A 17,184-nucleotide genomic window follows, 5' to 3' on the forward strand; every position below is an offset into this window, starting at 1 on the left:
TCTGAAAAATGTAGTTGGCTAGTAAAATAGTGAAAGTAGCTGGTGAATTTTAGGATGAACCAGCCATTGTAGCCGGTGGGCAAAAACATTTTGTTTCCTGCCCTGGTGTTTCTGTGCTAGTAGTCCTCTTCGCTCCTGTCAAAGATCTTTGGGATTTGTCTTCCTATATTAATCAATGTCTAACTGAGGTGTTTTGCACACATGGCCAAAAACATATAGATGCCTATAATGTAAACACATACAAGAACATGCATGCACACACAGACACAATAACAAAGGATGCAATCACACAAGTTATCCACAGTTGAAAGGTTTACTTTGTTGCATTTTTGTATTCGGTTCATTTAGGTTCACACTGTCCAATTACAAGTGAACCAGGGCTTGTAAGCAAAAGTCACATGGACTCACAAGTCGCTCATTTATTGGACAGTTCTGGTAACCTGTCATCTCGCCAGGTTAGAGAATTTGGCGGTGGAAAGAAGTCAAAACAAATCCAACTCCAGTTCCTGTAACTTCAGCTGTCAAGAACTTTCACAGAGTTGGGGAATGTGCTCCTGGGTTGGAAAGCTACTGTGGCACAACTTTACCCTCTAACAAGATGCATGGAATAGACAGGTAACACTGGGAAGATATTTTCAGGACTGTAAGTGTTGCTGGAGTTTACTTTTTCCGAATGTGATCCTTGACCTCGACCCATATATTGAGAAGGTATTTCACTTCATCTCGATTCCAAGTTTCGCTAGGCTTTCCAGGCATCAGTAACTGCTATCAGTTGTCAACATCCGTCCTTATACCCATCAACCTTTGCGTTTTGGGGTCATTTCCTGCAGTTGGCTCGGATTACGTTCTCGCTCCCTAGTCCTAACAAACCACACCGCAGTTCGCTTGAAAGAGGACCAAGACTGAACTAAAAGAGTAAAAACACTCCAGAGTTTGAATGAAACGCTTCAAACATGCTTGGTGTGAACAAGCCCTTATTCAAACATATAAGGTGAATCATCATGTATGCATACGGTTCCATGTTTGTGCTCAGCTGTCTGTTTATTTGCATTTCTGTGTAGATTCCCTGAATGGTCCCATTCAGCCATATTGGCCATGTGAGAAACATTTGCCATACAGTGTGGCGCTTTTATCTAAAGTGCCTTAAAGCACCTTGACTGCATACGAGGGACTTTCAATATTGACACCAAAGAATGGTTTTAGCTTGAAGATTGAGACTCCCAAATGGAAAAAGGCAGTTGAATCATTGAGTCCTTGTGGTTAGAGACACTGGTTCAATCCCTGCAACAGGTGGTTCAATACTGCCGGCGTGTCCTTGAGCAAGACATTTAACCCTTATCTGTTCGCTCTGGATAAGAGCGTCAGCTAAAACATTTAAATGCTTAAAATGTTTAGAGTTAAAGGAATAGTTCACCCAAAAATTAAAATTCGGTCATTATCTACTCATCCTCATGCCAGTACAAAGGTTTTTTTTCTTCATACAACTTTGCCAGGCGCAAAAAATATCCATAAATGTAATTGTACTGCAATTGTTTGGAAGAAAGCCTCTCTGGCAGTGAGCCTGGCGAACTCCTGGTAAGTTGTATGAAGAAAAAACACTTAAATGAATGACGAATGAAACATGAATTCCAATTTTTGGGTGTACTATTCTTTTAACAGTGAAGAGTGCCTGGGCGGAGGCAGAGTCTGACTTCATAGCGGCTAATAAATGACAGGTTGGGCCGGTGGTTTTTGTCCTGTAACTGTGAGGTCACAGGTTCGATCCCCATAACAGCCAAAATAACCATAACAGAAATTTGTCCTGTTACAGTGTCCTTGAGCAAGACACTGAACCACTACCAGCTCACTGTAAGTCTCTGTAAGGGTGCCAGCTAAATAATTAAATGCAAAGCATTAGTTCTGTGATTTATGGTTTAATAAAGTGTGAGAACTTGCTAGGAAGTTGCTGTTTGTTGAGTAAATGAGCTGCTCTTTGAATTCCTTCATCAGTGATATAACACTGGTCATTCCTTGACATATTGTTTCCTTTTGAATGGTTGACATTTATTCCTAAATCACACTGCTAATATTTGCTCAAAAGGTTAATTTTTTTTTTTAACCTTAATCAACCCAGGGATGGTTTGCTGAGCATAGCAAATGTGCTCAGGCTCTTCCTCAGCGTCATCTTGCTTTGACTGTTTTTTCACACTCGGAAGGAAAAGGTTGTCTTTGCTTTCCTCCTCAACCAGGTCAAAGGTCAGGATTAGCTGCAGAAGAGCTGGTAGGGATTCAGTGTCTTGCTCATGGACACTTCAGCAGGGTGGATAATGCTGTCATGGGTGGCTTTGAACCTGGACCTTCCAGTTGTGGGACAGTCTCCATACTCCTACGCCCCTGTTCTGCTCCAATTTATACAATCTTCCACCAGTAGACACTGAGACGCCCCACTGAAACATTTGGTGGTTAAGTGCCTTGCTAAAGTGCACCTTAATGGCAGTTGCTGTGGGAGGAAAGCATCTACTTTCTGATTGAATCCCAGCCAGTGATTCAAACCCGAGACCTTCCGGTTATAAGCTTTTCTAACCTTTAGGCTGCTGCCCCCGAAATCTGTTGATTTGCTGTAATTAGCTACAACCATGAAAGAGTCACATTTGACCAAGCTCAGCTAAATGCGCTTCCAGCTGTTATTATAAAGATTATTATAAGCTGGAGATAATGGCTGAATAATAGCTGAATAAATCAATTGATCCACTTCCTCCGCCTGGATGAAAGGTTTAGAAGTTTAATCACAAAATTATGGGTAAATTACAGCTACTTTAGGAAACATTTTGAAAATCCTATCTCAATGACCTTCTGTTGCTGTTCCACAACCCCGAGCCCTACAGCAACCAGCAAGGCTGTTTGGCTCAGAGTTTAGTATTCATGTCAGTCCTGGGCTGTTTACTGTGGACTTAATGGTCTGTTGTCTCCCATCAAACCACCACAGCCAGTCCACAGAGAGGACGGACCGCAAACTTACACAGTGTCCTTATGTGACAAAACACCCAGAGCAAAACAACACTTTCTTTACTGGCTGGCCATGCCGAGGGCAAAGGCCCCAGAGCCAGAAAGCTAAAGTATTCATTATCTGGTTTAATTCTTCATAGGAAATGGCTGTGACCTGGCAGACTCAGAAAAGAGAGGAATGTACAAAACTGTAAAACAATAAAACAGTGGCTAAAAGGAATATAGCAGTGGCTACATGGAATAAAGGAGCGGTTAAATGGAATAAAAAATGGCTAAATGAATAAGCAGTGGCTAAATTGAATATAACAGTGGATGGGATAGCTTAGAGAATTAAATTGAATGAAAGAGTGGCTAAATTGAGTAAAATAGTGGCTTAACGAGATTAAACAGTGGCTGAAAATTGAATAAAAAAAGTGTCTAATAGCTGCCACAGTGGTCTGTTTACATGCTAAGATTTTTGTGATTTTCATTGGCAATGGCTGCTGACATAAACAGTTATTCATTTTAAAATCAAGTTTTGCTGTACTGAGGAAATAAGGCGTCTCTCAGGATCCATCTCTTGTTTCAGAAGTGGGTGTCCTAAGGCTGCAACACTTTTCATACATACTGTGCGTACATTTGACCCTATAGTGAACTGATGCTTTGTCGTCCCACACTCACACAAAACAAGCTGCCATGCTGTAATCTATCTCTTCTTGTGACCTTTGGATTCCTGCCTGAAAATACCACAGAGTTCCCATGTTCAACGGTGGGAATGACTGATGTTTTTAATATGGCCTCAGTCAGTACTTTGTTTGGTTGTTGTTTAGTACTGTCTAATTATTACAAAATCATTTGCATTCAATCTACTGTAGTGTACATACCTTGTTTGACTCATTTGTTTACATGTTGTAGGATTTAAACTGGCACAGCAAGAAAAGCACTTCATGGACAGCACTATATTACATCTTGCCAACTATTACAACAGTTTTTAAAAGGGGTTTATTATTAGGCTATTAGTAGTAGTAGTAGTGGTAGTAGTAGGAGGAGATGTAGTAGCAGGTGTTGTACTTCTAGCAGCACTATTAGTGCACCAGTAGTAGTAGTATCGGTATTATCAGTAGTAGTATTATTAGTACTATTTGTGTTAGAAATATTAAAATTATTGCCATAATTATTATTGTTTTCTTATTGAGGGAAAGAGGGAATAGCAGAGTGGAAGCAGGGAGGGGCTGCAGGGCGACTGTCCCAGCCTGGCAAATACAATCCAGCTGAATGCAGGCCATTGTTGGAGTTTGTAAAAGCTATGGAGCCACCAGACCATGTAACACTCTCCACCCAGCCCCCAGTAGTGGCCTAGATTCTGGGGCACTGCGCTAGTTTGATGCTCCTCTTCATGTGCTATTGTGGGGTTTCCGCCCTTAGGGAGAGTTTCATGTGTCATTTGGCTTTCGTTCAAACAGGAATTGGAGCCGTTTTTCAGAGTTGCTAGAGGTAAATCTTGGTCCCGCTGTGTTTGAATCATCCCCTGCGGTCAAGAAGAGAGAGATGCTTACAGTAGCAACAAGCGCTCAGCAGCCATGTTGCCATGCAGCCATTAGCCACAGTGTGAGGGTCAGTTCAGGAGTCGGTGATAACTGTGAAATGTATTGGTGCAGTACAGCAGACCAGTTGGCCATTTTCTGTGACTGAACAGTTTAATTCTAAAATGTTATGCATCCATTTGAAGAGCAACTGCTACCTGAACTTCATTACTCAATGTATCATGGATAAAGATAGTTACATCATCAAAAGTATTAAGTTTAAGTTTGGCTAATAGCTTCATTATTATACCATAGTTCTACTTTTGTGCCAGCAATCATTTTCAAGAGTGACAGTGTTTTTTTTAATTGGCAGATATCTCATTTTGGAGGGGAACTCTTCAGTTTCTCTGTGTGACAGTCGGTGCAAAGTGACATTTTATGCCTTCCTGTCTGAACTTCTCATCCTCCCGTCCCAAAGCTGTTCGCTGCTGTCATGTAAAACCCATGAATCTGCAGTTTGGGTGGTTTCCTTTTTTTACTTGAACTGAATATTTACATAGTTATTTATGTGTCAAGTGAGTTTTGTGACTTTGTGGCTTTTAAAAAACCTGTTAGGGCATATGGATCAGAATATGGATTGGTCCTTTTATTCATTTGTCCGTCACTGTGATATCTTAAAAACTATTGATTGGATTTTGACAAAACTTGGGGAATGATGCATCTCACCACTGTGTCCTGGCATTTTCAAAATTACACTGATTGGCCTAAGGATCGGCGCGACAATTACAGGTTAAAACAAGTTGACATATTTGTTACTGATTGGCCCAGAGGGGGACTGCATCATTAGTGGGGGACAAAATATTTTCTGTTGCCTTGTTTCAAAAGTTCTTCAGCATCAATGAGAAAATAAGCATTCCTGAAAAAACACATCATGCTTTTTATTCAACAGCAAGGCTCATTTAGTCTGTTATTCAGTAGTGGCATGCCTTGCTTTTCATCTTGTTTTGTTGTTTGTTTCTCCATTTTTATTCCTGCACAAATGTGGATTTTTTTCTCTTCTGTCTGTGTTTCATCACTTCACTTCTGTTCAAACAACTAAACTAAACTATACTATACTAAACTAAACCTAAACTGCAGTCACTCCTGCTGAAGCAAGGTGGACGCTCGTGTACCACGCAGCTCGCTGGAAAGCGCTCGGTGTTTTCCTCAAAGAGCCTTTGTTCCACTGCAGATTCCACTGACCTTGTCGGACACCAGCAGGAAGAGGGAGCGGGCGAGAGACAAAGAAAATGAGAGGGAGGTGGATAGAGAGAGAGAGAGAGAAAGAGAGAGGGAGGGAAAGTGAGGGGAACAGAGAGAGAGTTGGGAGATAGAGAAAGACTGACAGAGACAGAAGAAAGAAAGAAAAGGAGAGAGAGCGAGCTTGGAAAATGATGAGAGAAAAGTGTGAGTTTGAGAGATAAAGAGAGTTGCAGTGAGAGAGAGATAGAGGGGATGAGAAGGAGAGAAAAAAGAGACAAGTCTGAGCTAGGGAGATCGAGGAAAGAGAGGTGTAGCGAGAGATGAAAAGAGAGAGGAGAGAAGACGGAATAGAGAAAGACAAATGAGAGAGAAAGCTAGGGAGACCGAAGAAGAGAGAGCAAAGTATGAGCTAGGGAGATAAAGAAACAGGGGCAGTGAGAGAGAGAGAAAGAGAGAGTGTGTTTGTGCGCCTTTGTGGGTGTACGTGAAAGAGATGGAGTGTGTGTGCGTGTTTGCATGTGAAATAGAAAGGAAAGGGAGAGTGTGTATGGCGTGCGTGTGTGTGTGTGAGAGAGAGAGAGAGACAGAGAGGGCAGAGAAAGAGTTTCACAATAGGCTTTTGTTGTGGAAGTGGCCATTTTGAATCTTCCCCTGGTTCTGGATGGCTCCACTTCACTGTCTCCCAGCCTAGTTGTTTGGCCTAGTTTGATAAAGTCTGTACCTGCAGGATGACAGGGTTTACTCCGCCGACCTGCTCTCTATTTATGGCAAACATCAGCACAATTCCTCCAGACCCCGGCACAGATACCACACAGACGGACCGTCCTTCCCTTTCAAGGGCAGAGTCCTGTAAAGCACTGGTACTTAAAGTGGGGCCCGGGAACCCCCAGGGGTCCTTCAGGTGGTTTCAGAGGGTCCCCAGCCTAAAGAGGAGTAGTTTAATTTCGAGTCAACGTCCGATAGTGTCCGAGACCGAGACGGGTCCGAGTCAAAATAGACACGAGATACTGTATATGTCCTGTTATATTATGCTCTATGTGCATTGGTCATATTCTGATTTGTTTTGTGTTTATTGTATATTTTCTGTTGTATATTGTGTTCTTTTTGTAGGTCTTTTTGTAGCTCATGAAAATTCCCAATAAAAAATATCAGTCGCAAAACAGGCATGAGACTGAGAAAAGTCCAAGACACCAGAAAAGTGTTAAAGACCGGACTCAAGACCAAGACCAGACTTGAGTACTACAGCCTCGTACACAGGAATACCTTCATACTCATTATAAGACATTATAGGACCAAACCCTCACTCACCAACAGTGCTGGGGAGTAACGCATTACAAAGTAATTACTGTATTCACATTAAAGTAAGGCATTACTGTTCCAATTTCAGTAACCACATTACAGTTACTGATCTAACAGATCGGTCATTACTTGCGTTAAATTCTTTAGCCTCTTTATTGGCGTAATATCTATTGAAACATTCCCCTCGTCTTATGATGCCTTCAAGTCATGACGGAAATATCAGAATTACAGTAGAGCGCACAAGAACGACAAGTGGTAAATATGACTCAGAAAGTCAGAATGTAATAGGCTCTATCTTTATTAGAAACCTTAAAAGAAAGATTTAGTGTCTGTCATTATTTAGATACCTTTGCTGGAAAATGGGCTTAGCTCTACGATATTTATCAGTCCAATGAATGCAAGTAAGACGAGCACAATCGATATAGGGTGTAACGGAAAAGTAATGAGTAGTGTAGCTAATTACTTTTCTCAGCTAGAAATAACTAAAGTAATTCATTGCTTTTAAGAAAAGAGTAATGTGTATTGTATTACTTTTTTCCAGTAACGACCCCAGCACTGCTCATCAACTACAGATGTAGACAAGTCCCAATTTTTAGATGCTTACTGAAATACTGCTGTGGCTCCATCCCCAGGAGCAAGTGTTTGGAAAAATCAAGTTTCACTCTCTCTTTTCCCCTATGAGAAGTTAAAAAAGAATGGTGACTAGTGAGTTGGGAGACATTCGAATCTTGTGCCACAATATTGTCTACTGTGTTATAGTCTACACTGAATGCACAAAACCATAGGGACATCTTCCTGATATTGAGTTGCACAATCCACATCTCAACTGTCTCAAAGCTTTAAACTCGTCTGCTTCTCTTTATCTACTTTTTATGTCTCCTCCTTTGTGATTTGTATAGATTTAATACGGGAAATCAATAAGGGATAATGGCTTTTACCTGGATTCACCTCATCAGTGTCCCTAATATTTTGCACATTCACTGTATATACAGACTGTACTGCAGAATATTCATGAAAGAAATGCCTGCAGTGCTAATGCAGGTTAGATTAGATTGGATTAATAGAGGGATTTAAACAATGGCTACAGCTGATCCCCTACAGGACAGTAAAGAAGAGCTTCACACACACGCACGCACACACCACTTTCTTCTTTATTGCTTTAGGACATAACCCTAGGAATGAACCATAACCTTAATTTGCACTCACAAACTCATACACATACATACACAAACACACACACAAACACAGGCCTGCATACAGTACAGAGACTTCTATCTTATTATACAGTGAATCACAACACTCTGATTCATCTCCATTGATCTGAGCTCGCCCAGCGGCTTCTTTCTGAGTCACTCCTATTGTTATTCCTTTCTGCGCATCATCTTACATCATTCATAAAGCTGCTTATTCCACTTAGCATTCCCATAAATGAGATTCACCGTGTTATACAACTGTACAGAATGATTTCATACTTCACCCTCCATAGTAGAGCTGTTTTTTTTTTTGTTTTTGTTTTTTACATTCAGTCTGTTTTAAAGTTTTCGACCATCTGTTCTCAAGTTGCAAGACCCCCAACTGTGCTCATATGCATATGCACACATGGAGCAATAAACACACGCTCACACACACACACACACACACACGTATGCATACACACACACACACACACACAACACTTAGTGCTGGCTGCGAGGTGCTGAGCTGAAAATTCAGCTGGGATGAGAGTGAGTCATGGAAACAGCTTAATATTATGGGCTGGCTTTCCCTTGATGTTGCTCAAGCTAATTAAGCCGTGTACCAAGCTACTCAGGTCCGTTTGAAGTGTGGAAGAGACTCACTTTAATGGTCTACATTATGCAATTCCGTGTTTTCGCATTTAATTTGAATGTGTTTACAACCCAGGGACCTCAGATTACACAGATAGGGCCTCAGAGCTTCGATACACCTGCATTTGCTGCCAAGAGTTCATTTCCAGAATTTCTTCATATCTCATTTTGTTTATCACCAAGTATGCAAGTCGAAAACACAGAGGATACAGGATGTGAAAGTGTCATCATTTTGTCAGTCAAGGACTTAAACTACCTACCATTTGTTTAAAAAATATATATAATTTTGTGGTATTTATCATTTTGGTGTCAGGTGTCAATTTTTTCAAGCGGTGGATTTATGGCACACTTCATATGAGCCTGTCTAACTACAGCACCTGTTGGCTTTAATGTATTGCATTCCTCTCTCTTAGAAATTTACTTGACTGACATGTTGAAAATGTGTTTTCATCAGCAATTTGAAGTAGAAGATAGAGACTGTGGAGATTGTGGTTGCAGTGAAAACCATCATGTGAAAGGCATGGATGATGAACAGGTGTCTGTGTTGGTGTGATTGTCTCTTGTTCTACTGATGCTCTCTCTTTTAGAAAATGTAAATGTGGTAGTATATACTGACCCCTGCTGGTCATCATATGTTGTTACTCCTCTCTCACACACCTCAGCTACACTACACTGTGTTGGCTGATGTGTCGGGGCAGCAGGGTCACTTAGTGCCACAGGGAGACTGTCCAGTAACCAAAAAGTCACAGGTTTAATATCCACAACAGCCAATATGTCCATATACTGAGACCCTGTGCCTGCAATAAGTGGAGAAATCTGAATATATAAATCTGAAAATATGATTTGACTCAAGAAAATAAATTCTATTAACAAATGAAACAAGGTATTTTTAGTCTGATTTTTTTTACTTGATTTAAGAAAAGTATATAAAGAAATGAAACTGCACTGGAAGCAAGTTATTTTTCGACAAATTTTTTCGCTTGATTTAAATTTCAGTTTTGTTTAGTTAAATAAGACAACAAGCAATATAAAAAACAAGAAATGAAACAATGCAGGATGAGAAAAGATACGATTTTAAGACTGACTGCATGATTAAACAACGTGTTGGGAAAGACTTTTCTTCTGGCATTTTCTTCAGGATGCTCATGGGGTGAGAATGTGGTGAATAATGTAGTCTGTGTTGTTTGTTGTTTGTGTGCAGGATCGGAGTGCTGTGTGCGTACGCTGCCAACCAGAACCTGAGTTCTCAGGTGAAGAACATACGGAGACTGGTCAACAGCAACATGAGGGACATGCACACCTTCGCTAACGACACACCGATGGTACGGCAGAGTTTTCTTACAGTACATGCAGACCAAGCGCTTTGCTTTACGTCGCTTTGGTCTTTCTGTTCTGACAAAAGCATGCGAGCAAATTTAACATTGGTTGTTTATGGAGACGTATTTTGTATTTTATCATTTCTTTCATTTCCTTTTGACCAGATATAAACCATAAGAGTATGTATGGAAAACGTAATCTCGAAATTGTGTTTCTACAAGCTATTTGTTCATCTATTTATTCCAAACAAACAGCTGTTGCTGCTGCCAGACATTTATTTCTTTGAAAATGTCATGGATTATCACTTTAATAGGTTAACATTTCTCTTTAAATACGCCAACATGTGAATTAGTCAGTTTCCAGAGTTAGGCTATATATTTTTCTCCATATCTTTTTAATTGTGTTTTTATATCTGTGAGTTTTTGTGTGTCTATGACAAGACTAATAAACCCATTTTCATTCGTTTCTATTTGTGAAACTTTGCTCTTCTCTGCTCTGTTTCTTGTTTTCAGCAAATTGATTACCTAATATCCCAATATGCCACAGCCAAGAACAAAGTCATCTATGACCTAGATAGTAAGTAGACCTTCTCTCGTGTCTCTGATAGTAAATTATGTGGACAGAAACGATTCATTGAGCTCTTGGTCATGTATTATGCTTATTATCTGAATTCACTGTGTCCACTTTCCTCGACTTGTTTCAACAACACATTTGTGACATAACTAGGTCTGGATAGCTGCAGATAGAAATCCCCCTGTGCATTCATGCTGCTTCTGTCCTGTGTTAGTGCAGACAATTCCTTCTTGAATGTTAGACAGCAAAAACAGTATTAATAGGCTTTTCTGTAACACAAAATTAAGTGTCTCTCTATCAACTATGCCTTGTAACATGGGGATGGAGAAAAAGTGCAGCAGTAGTTTGGCAAACATGCAATAAAAAGAGGGACTTCTACATAGTATTACTTGTTTATTTTGACAATTTTTCTATCTCTTACTGATTTTTTTTGTCTGTTGCTGTGATGCTGTGTCCTCCACAGATATAGGTCCGTTACTGGGCGGAAGGATACATGAGCAGTTGGATAAGGAGGTGCATCCCGCCCTGGACAGTGCGCTCAATATGGCTGGAGGTACTTCCACTTAGTTGTTACTTGCTCTGTCATTTACCATACACTTCCATGCTGTTAGTCTACTGTAGACTGGAAGTTAGTGAGTCCAGGCTGTACGGCTACACTGCAAAAAATATGCATCTTAACAAGTTGAGTGACATTAACTTGATACGAGTGGAAGGAACAGACTTACTTAAAGATATTGTAACTTGTTTCAGAAAAATGCTTGAAGCAAGTCAAACTGCACTGGAAACAAGTGCAATTAAGTTATGAATTAGTTATTAATTAAGAGAAATTAGCAGATTTTTAGCAGAATAAGATTTTAAGATTCAGATCGAGGCTAAATCACTTGTTAAGATGGAATGTTTTTGCAGTTGAAGATGCAAGTAGATTAGGTAGATTGACTCTAATTTCAGTAGTTTGTTAATTTTAGTGGAGCATTAAAAGCTGTGAATTGTGGTTAATTGAAGTTCTAGGAGCTTTGCAGAAATCTTCAATTTTTTTCCAATCTTTCTTTCTTATGCTTTGTGGTAAAGTGAAAATCGAGAGGGCCCTGAAAGGTAACAGTAACTAGACAATGACCTGCGACCCCTTGACCCCTTTACCTTGTGAACTTTGACACTGGTGTTTCTCCTGTGATTGGTTCCCTTGTGATTTTCCTTGAGCCTTTGGACCTATCAGAGCCCTGAGTGCCATTTTAACGAACAACAGGCAACATTAAACCTGCACTAGGCAATTTTGCACTTTGGCGGCCCCTGGTGGCAACGGGAGATTTGAATTTTTGAAAGTTTGAAGGACTTCACTACCCAGAAATCATGTAACGTCACATCAGTAAAGAGCACGCTCCTTGGCCTAAATTTCTTCTTCATAGTGTCTAGTGGAGGTAGTGAAGAAAATCTTTTCACAGCAGCTGAGTCCAGCTTTATCTGGACAGAACGATCGCTTGCTGCTCTGTAGGATAAAGTTTTGCATTTCGCTTGTTTGTTCTGAATTTTTAAATCGTCACTTCCTGTGCGCCGAAAAGTGAGCATACCGGACACCAGATATTAATTTGGGCAAATAAGGCAAATATTAAGGGGATGGGACGCTCTTTGTTGCAGCCCCAATTTGGTGTTTAAATCGATAAGACTTTTTTTTGTGTGTTTTTTACATTTTTACATAAAAATCTTGCCTAGTGCAGTTTTAAGTTTATGGCATCACCAGATCTTGACAAAATCCCAACACTGGAATCAGCCTGCACCCGGACGTCTCCCCTCCTTCTACTCCAAGTGTGTTACCCTACTGTGAAGTGAGCCAAAATACGTATGTGTGTGTGAGTGTGTGACCTGTCCCACGTCGAACGAATGAAGCATTTCAGTGTGAAAATGGACTGTGAAAGTTTGATTTGGTTCATGTGTTACAACAAGCTGGTGGGCTGTAAACGGTTGACCACATACTGTAGGATTTAGAAACCTGTAGCACAATAGTAGATGAGACAGAGGTCTCCTGTAGCTCAGATGTCAAATATCATCATGCTGAATTGTCGATAAGTGAAGTGCATTGATGTGTGTGTGTATGTGTGTGTGTGTGTGTGTCATATGAGTGAATGCATGACTGGTTGACAGCAGTTATGACTGTGTTTTGTAGTTATGACAATTACCGTTTGTGTTCTTAATGTGTGTGTACTATCTTGTCCCTACAGTAAGTCTGTGTTTTTTTGTTTTTTTTACAAGAATAAGCCAATTACATTTTACTGACTTTCCTCTTCTGTGTGTGTGTCCATACTGTAAGCAGGGTAGCAAATTAACGCCAGCCACTGGTAAATTTTGGTTGTGGTCAAGCGCTTTCACAACCCATATTTGGCAGTGCTATTATATCATAAATATCTACTTGGCTGGTAAAATAAAGAAAGTGGCTGGTGATTTTTTGAAAAAAGTTAGTTTTCTGCCCTGACTGTAACTATGCATGCGTATCTACATCCTATCAGAATAATCCAATGTCCCAGCACACAACCTCTCACTACTAATTATATCACTTTATGATTTATGTAAAATATTCAGCATTGCGTATGGGCCATTTTGCAACCAGAGCTTGGCAGTCTGGGGCTCATGGCAAAAATATCCATCTTAACAAGTAATTTACATTGCATTCGACCTTAAAATCTTTTTCTTTTTTTTAAATAAGTGTAGAAATCTACTAGTGAGGTAAGTTTACTTGTTTCCAATGTCGTTTTAAGGTATTTCACTCCAGTGGTATCAGCAGTGACTTGACTTTTCACTTGTTTTTTGGAAAAATATGTTTTTAAGACATTAAATTACATGTTATGATGGGTATTTTTTCCTTAATGTCCTGGTTATCTTCTCCTAACAGCAGTCCCGTCCGCATCCTCTTTCTCCACCTCATCTGTGGTTTCTTGCAGCCATGCGCGAAACCAAGGAGGCTCTGGAGAACGTCAGTGTGTCTCTGGAGGTCCTGCAGGACGGAACAGGGAAACTCAACTTCAACCTGAGCCTAGTGCGGACCAGTATGAACCGCACCCTGAACGACCCGGGCTGCCGGGACGAGGAGTCCGACGCCACCTCCGCCCAGCTGTGCCGCAACATCCGCCAGTCTCTGGCCCAGCTGCAGATCAGCGCCAACTTCACACGGGTACAGAACTGTACACCAACGCAGTCTCAAACGATTTGTGAAATGAGTATGAACTCTGAAATGTAGATTACATGTGGTGGACACGAATAATGTGAAGATTATGTTCCTCCACCATGAAAGAATTATGTGTAAATAGCACAAACTGGACACGCTGCTTTCATGTGTTTGGCACGTCAAACGTTTGGTTAAGGTTAGGTTAAAGTCACTCTCTCTCTTTCATTCTCTCTCTCCTTCATTCTCTCTCTCTCCTTCATTCTCTCTCTCTCTCTCTCTCTCTCTCTCTCTCATGTTAACATTGTTAGATCTTCTGCCTCTCTTGTCCCTTTGGTATCCTTTGGTATTAAAGTCACAATGAAATGAAAAATGACTTTTTCACCTTGCTAGCTAATTGTCCATGACAGAATATACACATGTTGAACAATAAATGCCAAAAATGAATAAATTAATACAAATTTTTAAACAATCCCGCCCCTCCGCCCCTCCCATCAAATATACTATATATCAAATACACTAATTTGGTTCTACTCTATAACTCTAACCCTCAAGAAAGACATTTTCTGCAGCAGTGCTTGATGAAGGATAGATGCAGGATTAATGCAGGAAGGTGACCATGCACAATAGCTACAAATGTAAACCTAATCGCTCATTGATTGATCATCATTGATTGACCATCCATCACTGTGTGTATTGATCAGTGTCTCATTGTCTGTAATGTGTTTCAGCTACCCAAGGTGAACGCTCAGCTGCAAAGCGTGAACAATGTACTGAAAACGGACCTGAGCAGCATCGTCCAGAGGGTGAGTGAGGCTCTGCACCTAAACTGTAGTTGTTGTCACCTCCTGTCACTGTGCATTAAAGGAAAAATCCACCTGTTGATCCTTTTACACTGTTAGATATCATCAATCTGTGATGGTCAATACATTCCAGGAGTTATTTTGCAATTCAGTGTTACAATTTGTGTACTCGCTTTCCCTCAACCTGCCTCGTCTCCTTCTACTTAAGTTAGTGATTTCCTGCATTACCCAGAATGCCTTTCGACAACCCAGAGAGAACAGGCGTGAACTTGTTGCATTTCAGCTGTGGGTTATACATGTAGGAGGAGAGAGTGATAGCGATAGAAAAGTAAGAGCATGACAGCGTTTTTCCAGTTGAGAAAAAGTGAGAGTCGCGCTCAAAACGTACTCAAACTCAAAACGCAACATATCTTGTGGCTGCATTGCATTATAAAATATTATAATTATTAGAAATTTATTAGAAATTGGTAAAAAATCTCTCTGCAAAAATCTCTATATGAAAAATCGAAAATAAGAAAATACAGCAGCGAATAACAAAATGGAAGCAGAAATGCATGCAGAAATGCAAGAAAAATTTTCCTTTAACCTCTGTCCACTAGTGTCCACAGTGGCTGCTACAATCGACTAGTCACTTTCACTACTTTACTAGCCAACTGATTTTTTTTTTAGAAAACAACCTCCAAATGATGGTTGGTTACCGACCAAAATACAGTAACTGGTAAAGTAGATAAACTGGCCTAAATTGAGGTTAATTTTCCACCCTGATTGCACAGTATTCTATTCTATTCTATTCTATTCTATTCTATTCTATTCTATTCTATGCACAGTTTGATTACAGTACATCCCATGTCCTAACACCCTGTCCTTCTTCTCCTGTCACAGGGCTACTCCTCTCTGAATGACACCCCACACATGGTGGCAGAACAGACCAGAGGAGTTGTGGAGGGTAAGAGATATTTTACACTCCTAAAACCTTTTTTTTTTTCCTGAAGGCAAACACAAATAATTCCACTCTCTGTTAATCTAATAACTCCTCTTATATGTGTTGACACACTGTTGGATTACAGTATGAATCACTGGGATTTATCACTCTCCTTGCCCTTTGCTGTTGACATCCATCCCCACTCATCCACTTCCTCACTCGCTCTTCCTCTTTCTGTCTGTCTTTCCTTTCTCCCTCTGTCATGTGGATTTGAGTAAGAGTTTGAGTTAGTGATTTTTAAGTTTAAAGCTGCACTAGGCAAGATTTTTGTGTAAAAATATATCCATCTTACCAGCCTAAATCACAAAGTGGATTTTAATACCTTTGGTATTAAAGTCACAATGAAATAAAAAAATACTTTTTTTTTTTTACCTTGTTGGAGTAGAGTAGATTAGAAATCTTTATTGTCCCCAATGGGGCAATTCAGTTCACAGCAAGCAGTTGCAATACTCCAAAAACATCAAAGAAACATTACCACATATTACAAAAACACAGACAATATCACACAATATCAATTTATGCCAACAAAAAGCTGTTAAAGCTGTTGTTGTGTTTCTATGCCATCATATACATATATTGAACAACAAATGTCAAATCACAGTCCTGCGACTCCTTCCCCCCCGCTCCATCCATCAAATAAAACTGCCTGTCTCTCCCTAACTGATATCCCATTGGTTTACACTTTTGAATGATCCCTCCACGCATTATGTCCCGCCCCAACATCCTATTTCAACAGAAAACACATCAAATTAAGGAAGCAAGATGCTCTCAAAATGCCATTTCATTTCATTGTGAAGTGAATTTAAGTGATCACAGATTGGTGATTAGTGAACATTATGCATCTTACTGATGATTTCTGGGTAATGAAATTCAAATTTTTCAGATAGTTACCTCTTGTTGTCATTTGGGGCTGCCAGTGTGTGAAGTTACCTAGTGCAGCTTTAAAGTAGTTTTAGGTATTTTTCATCCGTTTTTTGCGTGAGATGTTTCATTGAAAGAGCCATCAAAATTAAAAGTCTTTCTCTCTCTCTCTCTCTCTCTCTCTCTCCCTCTCTCTCTCTCTGTCTCTCTCTCTCTCTCTCTCTCTCTCTCTCTCTCTCTGTGTCTCAGGTGTTCGGGGTTTGGTGGACGGCATCGGCAGTAACATCAGCAGCTTTGCCAAGGCGTTCCCGGTGCAGAGCTGCCTGGCCAACTTCACCATCTTCATCAGCCACACCCACGCCAAGATCGAGGACTACTACCCAGAAATCGACCAGATGGACTTCTACAGGTAAACTGACGTCCTACTATACTAACTGCACCGAAATTTGTCAGGGTCATTTATCTGTTGAGAGAGTTTCATGACCTTTGGGCTCTTGAAACCTCTTAACAAAAAACATTTTGTCATTTTAAAAAAAAATACATGGGCATCAATGAGGAAATTAGATCATGTAAATAATGTACTGTGATGTGAGTATTGTCTACACACCAAGTCTGACTTAAAATTTATCATTATTGTTCACAA

General features: G+C 40.2%; 2 protein-coding genes across 2 annotated transcripts in view; both read left to right on the forward strand.

Moving 5' to 3' along the window:
* qdpra (quinoid dihydropteridine reductase a) overlaps nucleotides 1-17,184 on the forward strand; it is a 236,816-nt gene that overhangs the window by 200,527 nt on the left and 19,105 nt on the right. The window lies entirely within an intron of this gene.
* Nucleotides 1-17,184, forward strand: part of prom1a (prominin 1a) — an 80,993-nt gene that overhangs the window by 46,169 nt on the left and 17,640 nt on the right. Inside the window, exons 5-12 of the mRNA XM_071900246.2 lie at nucleotides 10,056-10,176; nucleotides 10,684-10,747; nucleotides 11,208-11,297; nucleotides 11,813-11,836; nucleotides 13,675-13,904; nucleotides 14,627-14,701; nucleotides 15,581-15,644; nucleotides 16,791-16,950. Coding sequence (XP_071756347.2) covers nucleotides 10,056-10,176; nucleotides 10,684-10,747; nucleotides 11,208-11,297; nucleotides 11,813-11,836; nucleotides 13,675-13,904; nucleotides 14,627-14,701; nucleotides 15,581-15,644; nucleotides 16,791-16,950 — 828 coding nt within the window. The remainder of the gene's footprint in view (nucleotides 1-10,055; nucleotides 10,177-10,683; nucleotides 10,748-11,207; nucleotides 11,298-11,812; nucleotides 11,837-13,674; nucleotides 13,905-14,626; nucleotides 14,702-15,580; nucleotides 15,645-16,790; nucleotides 16,951-17,184) is intronic.

The sequence above is a fragment of the Centroberyx gerrardi genome, chromosome 16, assembly GCF_048128805.1.
Source record: "Centroberyx gerrardi isolate f3 chromosome 16, fCenGer3.hap1.cur.20231027, whole genome shotgun sequence".
Taxonomy (NCBI): domain Eukaryota; kingdom Metazoa; phylum Chordata; class Actinopteri; order Beryciformes; family Berycidae; genus Centroberyx; species Centroberyx gerrardi.